The sequence below is a fragment of the Bidens hawaiensis genome, unplaced genomic scaffold (assembly GCF_021521415.1).
Source record: "Bidens hawaiensis isolate Kalapana, Puna unplaced genomic scaffold, B.hawaiensis_p1.1 tig00029695_1, whole genome shotgun sequence".
In the NCBI taxonomy this organism is placed as follows: domain Eukaryota; kingdom Viridiplantae; phylum Streptophyta; class Magnoliopsida; order Asterales; family Asteraceae; genus Bidens; species Bidens hawaiensis.
In genome coordinates, this window is record NW_027505161.1 from 35,217 (window position 1) to 43,260 (window position 8,044).

The following is an 8,044-nucleotide window of genomic DNA, read 5'->3' on the forward strand; positions in this document are numbered from 1 at the left end:
CAAAAGAATTCGCCAGATTGAATTTTATTATGCTTTCTGATTTTAAATGATGAAATTGCAATCTTCTTTGTCCTCCCTCCCTCACACACACACGCAGCTGCTTCTATTTTGACTTTATGTTGGTCAAACTGAAATAACCGCTTCCAAAAGTTTAGTGTTTAGTCCTTCACATTAAATATATTATTGACTTTTATCAGATTACTTGCTTTGATGTCAGTATGAATATCACATCATTTAAATATACAGGAGGAGGAGGTTTTGAGATGTTACAACTAATCGTTCACAAATTTAGGATTCATTCATGTATTCCAGTTTCTATTTAAACCTAGTAACTGTCAACTATAGACTGATTGAATTTTATTATGCTTTCTGTTTGAATGATGGTGTTAATCTTAGGCTGCTACATTATTGGCACTGATGTTGTATGTTTGACAATATTCTAATGTGTTACGTCTATGTTGAGCATCTGTTGGAACCGATATTACAGACGATGCTCGCATTGTTGGGCCCAAAAACCACAATTTTGGTAATTATTTAATTTGATCACTAACCAGTTCACTGTTGTTGGGTTATTAAGATAATTATTTAATTTGATCACTGACATGTTCACTGTTGTTAGGGCTGTTAAAAATATGAGTCGAGTAAATTATATTGTAAATTATATTCTTTTGTACCTTCATGTGCCAGGTGAACAACTCAAGTTTTTATCACTAAATTAATCATTTTAACCTTTTTTTACTTGTAGATATGTCATTTGGCTTTCTTTGTGCAGTAACAACAATGTGAAGGTAGTTACTCAATATCTTGGTCTAAATAAAAACCTTGCTTGTAAACGAGCCAAGCAAGAGCCAACTAGGTATTGTGACTGAGCCAAGCAAGAGCCAGGCTTTTCTAGTTTATAAATTTGGCAATACTAAAAAATATAACTTTTTGGTCCTTTGTATATCAGTATGTATAAGATTAAAAATATAGAAATAAATAAAACTAAATGTCCAAAGACCCACATAGGCTAAGCGGCTCGTTTAACTTTGAGTTCAAGCGCGAGCCCAATCTGTCTCGGCTCAGTTAAGCTTGTTTACAGATCTTGACTGTTGTGCATATTATTCTTTCCTTGCAGATTCGGTATGAAATTCGTTCATGAACACATGATTGGTTGTGGAAGAAGCATTTTGAGGTGAAGGAAATGGTGGTGTTCTTTTGTGTCTGCTACATTTGACTTCCTCGGATATTGATACAAAAACTGTTGGGCGAGATTTGTGAATTGTGTGCTTGTTAGATTATAATTTGTTATGTTGTAAAGAAAGTTTACATTCTTTGTACAAGTTATTATCAATGTTAATGTATGTTTCAACCCATGATCTTGTACCTGTTTCATTTTAAGCTTTTGTATTTGACCAGGTTAATTTTAGTTCATTGTATTGTGACCCATTTCATTTTAAATGTCTATATCTGACACGTTTCCTATTACTTCACTATATTGTGATCTGCTTCATTTTAACAATTGGTCATCACAGACACATTACAGACTGAGGGGACTTAAAAGTTCTCAACTGATTTTCATTTTATATTTTTTTAACATACAACATAAACATGCTATACCACAAAATGAGGGGATTTGCAGCAGTTGCACTTCCACTAGCCATTACCATTCCTCATTCTTTGACTTTTACTTTTTTTTACCATCTAACTTAGTATTTTAACTACTGATTATACCCTAGTTGACTCAATACACTTTATGCTGCTTCATGCAGCCTAGTTGGCTTAGTACACTTCATGCTGCTACAAGTTTGTCATTGTTGTTATTTATTTTCATGCAAATCTATAACACTCTTGACCTGCTTACGTTTATATATATATTTCTTACATTTTCATCCGCCTCTTTTCAAACTTATACATTTTTGCCTGTTTCAATTTATACTACTTTTAAAAATAGATCCAGCATGCTAAAACATTACGAGAAAAAACCAAAATCTTAGTATCTAATCAAATTTAAAAAAAAATTCAATGCAGCACTCAAAAGACCCCAAAACATTACACATCTTCAAGCTCATCCACAAATCATCCTACTCTTTCTAGTAAAGCATCTTTCGCCTAAAAAAATTAAATATGAGAATAATTTTAGCAACAAAAAATGATTAAATTTTTATTAGTAAACGTAAATCTTACCTTCTTTTTTGGACACATGGTAATGTAATGACCTATTTCCTTGCAGTAAGAACAAGCTCTCTTTTTTTGTGCTTCTAGGTGAAGATTTTAATCTAGTTGCACTTTTAGGACGACCTTTTGTATTAGTATGAACTTGTGGATCACGAATAGAAATTTGAGGCATCATGTTTACTTGTAAACTTCCCACATCAGAATCTTGTGACACACTATCAAGTTGTTTTGACTTTGTTCAAGTACTTTGCTCTTCTAAAAACTTCAACATGTTATTTAGTTTCGTTATCTCAGATAGAGAGTCTCTTTCTTGCTCGACCGCTTTTCTAAAATTTGATTGAACACACCATAAAGTTAATCTACTAACCTCATTCCCACTATGTGTGTCTTCGATCCCAATAGTGCAATCAGCCATCTTATATCTAGTATCAAGTGTCCACCTAGGTAAAATATAATGATTGGGGAGTGTTTGAACATTCTTTTTCTTCAATACATATAAGATATGCTTGCATAACATCCCATATGTTTCAAACTTTGAACAAGAACAAGTAACATCTAACTTATCTGAGAGACGATACTTAACATTTCTCCAATATATTTTATCAATATTCAATTGTCCAACCTTATAGTTGATTTCTTCTAAACTCTAGATTATTGTCTCATGAGTTAAATTGAAGGTAGCTTCGGTTCATTCCTTAATGAATACTTTAAAGAGCTGTTTAGTGTAACGTGAACCTGCTTTTGCTTATATCGGATTAACAGAAGAAAAGTTTGGCTTGGAATTCATGCACCTGAAGTCTTCATCTTCTTCAGAAGCCCTTCGAGCCTCAACAGCTTTACCATATTGTACTACAAACTCATTCAACATGGTATTTGAATTTACATATCCATCAAAAAAAAGAATGAATGCTCTCGCTTCTTCCACTTGATGTCCTACCAGAAAAAAAAACAATCTTTCAAGAAGGCTTTCGCCCAATATTTACATTGGTTATACATCTCCGTTATCCAACTGCCACTTTGAAAATTGTATTAACACATAAATATTTCCAATGAATTTCAAAATCTTCAATCGTATTACTTTTTTTCCATTAATTGTGTAACTCTTCAAAGTCACTATATTGAACTTTAAAAGACCGAAGATATTCAATCTCATGATTTTTAATATGCCATGAACAATAGCGATGCGGAGGTTTTGGAAAAACTGTTTTGATTGCATTGTAAATAGCTTTATCTTGATCAGTAATTATCGCCGATGGATACTTATCAAACATGCACTTTAAAAAAATTTTGAAATAACCATTCAAAAGTATCTTGCTTCTCATTTTCCAATAGTGCATTACCAAAAAGTATAGACTGGCCATGATGATTCACCCCGACAAATGAGGCAAATGGCATCTTAAATTTGTTGGTCATGTATGTGACATCAAACACAACAACATCCCTAAATTTTATATACGATTCTCTTGATCTCCCATCATCCCAGAAAATATTTCTTGGAGACCCATCATCAAATAAATCCACAACAAAATAAAGCAGCTGATCTTCTAGAAATTTATCTTGGAAATGTTTAATAAGCCCATAGATCTCCTTACCTTTGCATTGTTTTTGTTGATCGACTAAGGCGTTAGAACATTGTTTTGATGTAACATTATTTTCATGTGTACTTTTCATGGCATTTATGACCTTCTTGATTTGACAAGGTTTCAACCCGAATTGACCTAATTCCGCCATTAGAGATTTGCAAGCCAATGAGTGGTAAAACTTCCCATAAGACCGGTGTTTCAATACTTTGGTCGGAGAAACAGTAAGCTCATGATTATGTGAATCATTGAACACATCCACAAACCATTTACCATCTTTTTTTTTAATCCGAAGACATGCGTTACATCCGGTCCTTAAATCCCTTCGACGTTTTTTAACGTCTCCTACCGAACTTTTACACTTCAAATCTTTGAAACCTTCTTTATTGCATACATACATTCTTCTATAATGCTCATTTGTTGTCTTATTTTTATAAGCATTAAGTATATGCACTCCAAATCCATGTAAAAACGCATAGTGATTGTAGAAATCATAAGCATCATCGGGAGTATCAAAAACTCTTCCCATTATGTCATTAGATTCTTCCTCAAACGCAATATCCATGCCATTTCTTTTTTCTACTTCAACATATGAACCGCTATTAATGACCAAAAGGCTTTCTGAATCAATACGATCAATTAGATTTGTTTCAATAGCTTCAACCGGTGACTGAACTTCTAAATTCATTGTTCTATATGCTATGTTCAAGAAAAATGAACAAGTTTATTATAGTACACACATATATATATAATTAACAGAGATCTGTTTAAAGAAAAAAGAATTAACAAAGAACTTTTAGAGCATGGAAATTAAAGTACAAATATAAAGAACCAAGCTACTGGTTGAAAGTATTTTTACTAACCTCCTGATGCAATAGGTTATTGAAAATTCTGATTCCAATGGAGTTGAAAAATGACTAACCCCTGGTCGCAAGTTTTTTTAGGTTTACAAAGGGATTGATAATTTTATATTGATGGAGAAGATTGCCATGGGGAGAAAACTGAACGAATGATGAAGAGGAATCAGGGAAATTAGGGATTTAATTAGATTTGCTTCAAAACTACGTAGTTTTGATAGTGTTGCATCTAACATGGATATATAACAGCCTTATATCCCCTTTTCTCACTCATATATATATATATATATATATATATATATATATATATATATATATATATATATATTGTCTACGACTAAAGCCCTCACGCCCCCCCCCCCCCCCCTTCGTGCCACCAGATTGTTCCATTCATGAATACTGGCTTCTCATTCATTCACCTTTTAAAAATTCGCGGGTCATGGGTACTATCCACGAGTCTCGGTACCCAGATTAGAAAAACGGGTTAAAACCCGGGTTAGAACCTCTCATCCACAGCCCCCATCTCTCTCTCTCTCTCTCTCTCTCTATGTCTCTCTCTCTCTCTCTCTCCACATATTCTCTCATCCGTTTCGCATCGGATCATATCATCAGTCTCCATCCTTCATCACTATTGTCGACTAATCAAAACCCTAACCCTAACCGCCATAGCTAAGAGCAAGAGTAGTTGATGTAGAAGAACATAGAATTCAGTATTTAAAGATTACTGGAGATTGTTAAGAGTTACCACCAGAACTTCTTTTGTGTTCCTCCAACAATTGTATGTTAATCGAATGCATTCCAATAATAAACAACGGCAACTGATTTGCAGGTATGTAATTAGATCTTCACAATTGGCGCTTTTTTTACACGTTTTGTTTAATCTTCTTCATTATTTGATTAGTTTCTTTAGTTTGGGGGTTAATTAATTAGTCTTATAACATTTTAATATCTTTTATCAATATTTTAAGTGTTTGGTTGGTTACATGTCAATTAGTGAGATGTAGACCGGTGTTAATTGATTAATAATAGTTAATCTAAATCTGATTATGTAGTTTTTAAGCTTTTGTAATATTATGGGCAAACTTTTGATTGTGCTCCTCTCTATAAAATAGAACGAAGATGATTTATCAGAAAATTTCGACGCGTTGGTTGAACTGGTTTTGATAAAACTTTAAACTAAATTTCTAACTACGGCTTCGAAACAGGCCAGGTTGGTTAGTTTGAACGAGCTATTTTCACGATTTGATGGTTTAGCGTATATGTATATGACAGTTTTCCGTTAGCCTGGAATATTGAAAGAAAATATGTTGAAAGTTGGGACTATTAGAAAATATTTCTTAAGTTGGGATTAGAGCCGAACAATGGGTCAAAGTCAAAATTATTAAAATCCAATGTTTTGCACCTAAGAACTGATGCGAAATTATATTCTGATTAGATACCCGTGTAATTTGATAGCTTTTTGTAACCAAGATCCTGAATTATATAATAAAATTAATCAAAAAAATGTATTCACAATAATAAAGTAACACAAATTGATGTATGAATTATATTAATGTAGCAAAACTGTTGTAGATACCGTAAATTTAGGGGAATCTAGAACTTAATGGTGAATAATGCTTATAATTTGAATTTTTTTGGTTGATTATATCAATTTAATGTTAGATCGGGGAATTAGGAAATTTGATGTGAATATTATATTAACATTGTTCCCTCGAGTAGCGATATACTGGAGTTTGTTTAGAGAATGATTGTTTGACTTTATTTGTTGAAAAACAAGCCAAAACGTACAGACTATCTAGTGTTCACTATTTTTACAAGCTGTTATTGCTATTTTTTATTATTTTAATAAGCCAAAATATGCTGAATTTGCTAAAACGAACTGAAATATGTTGTTAAACATACTTAAACACGTTGTTTAAGTGTTGAATTGCTGTAAACGTGCTGAAATCTCCTGTTTTAGTGCTGAAGCGAGCTATTTAATGCGTTGAAACGTACTTAACTACTGATAAATGAGCTGTTAAACGTGCCAAAACTGCTGAAACGTGCTGAAAACGTGTTATTTAACACGCTAAAACATGTTAAACTGCTGATAAACAATCTGATTAAGTGCAGAAATGTGCTTAAACTTGTTGAAACGAGCCAATAAACGTGTTGTTAACATGATAAAACTGGTGTTAACGTGCTGAACGTATTGTTAACAGGTTTAGTTTGCTGAAATGTGATGTTATTGAGATGAAAATTGATGTTCGCGTGCTGATTTTTCTTAAAAAGATTAAAGTTCAAGTTCAAGCTAAAAACTTGGTGGTTAACCTGAAAAAGTCAATCGAGTTTTTATTGTGCAGTGTATGAAGGGTTCTCATTCCAAGTTTTAACTCGAGGGAAGACCTCAGGAATGATCGACACCTCTTCCAACTCATTACGTGACACCAAAACCGTTTATATTAATAAACAAGTGATAAAGCATATGATTAAGGGTGTGTTCGTATTCGTTTGTTAAAAAACTAAATTTGTGTTCATTTTGTTCATGTTTGTTCAAACATTTCATAAGACAAATATTTGTGTTCATGTTTGTTCATTTAAAAATGGATGTGTTCGTATTCGTTTGTTAAAAAACTAAAAAAAAAACTACGCGTCACAATTGAAATAGCTCAAACATTAAAATATGATGAACGTTACAAACTAATTGTACTAAATTAAAAGGAAATAAACCAAGTCACTACAAAAAATAAAATAGCAAACCGATTAAAAACAAAAACCTAAATAAACCCCCATAACACGGGGGGGGCAAAAACTAGTATATATATAAATGAAACTTTTAAAAGTTCTTTGGTTGCTCTCCACTTACTCTCAAGCCGCCAGATTGTTTAATTTGTAAATGGAGGTTTCTCATACATTTGACTCGAATTCACGGATATAGGTCTCACCGAACCCAAATATCCCTTAAACGGGTTACAACATCTTATTAAATTAAAAATTAATCCCACTAAATATTTGATACGAAAATCCTATAAAATAGGGATATACTAAAAATTAATATCCAATTTTTTTAAAAAAATATATTATTTATAATTAAGAAACAATTTTATAGTAAATAAAATAAGCGGGTCATGGGTTTTACCAAACCCAGATAGCTTTTAAGCAGGTTATTACATCTCATTTATTTGTGAACCCTTCCATTTTCAAAACTTAACTATATTATTAACTTCCTTCCAATAAATAAAATTAAAAATCCAAAAAAATATATAAATATTAGAAACGACAACGTAAAACAAACCCCGTAATGCATGGGATAAAAACTTATAGATATATATATATATGATTGATTTCTTTTGAGAACCACTTTGAGTTTTAAGAACTCGAAAGAACTCAACGTAACAAATTTTTTTTTCGAATTTTTTTTACACATGTGTAATACGTAAATGTAAGTGATGTACAAAAAATTACGGTATT

The 8,044-nt window shown here is 32.2% G+C and overlaps 1 protein-coding gene across 1 annotated transcript; it reads right to left on the reverse strand.

The window, feature by feature from the left end:
- Nucleotides 1-2,058: 2,058 nt before the first annotated feature.
- Nucleotides 2,059-4,425, reverse strand: LOC143611157 (protein FAR1-RELATED SEQUENCE 5-like). The gene is made up of 4 exons (XM_077085438.1): nucleotides 3,498-4,425; nucleotides 2,949-3,006; nucleotides 2,525-2,597; nucleotides 2,059-2,091 (listed from the first exon to the last, which is right to left on the reverse strand). Exons 1-4 carry the CDS (start codon nucleotides 4,423-4,425, stop codon nucleotides 2,059-2,061), a joined length of 1,092 nt encoding a protein of 363 aa, XP_076941553.1.
- Nucleotides 4,426-8,044: the final 3,619 nt, after the last annotated feature.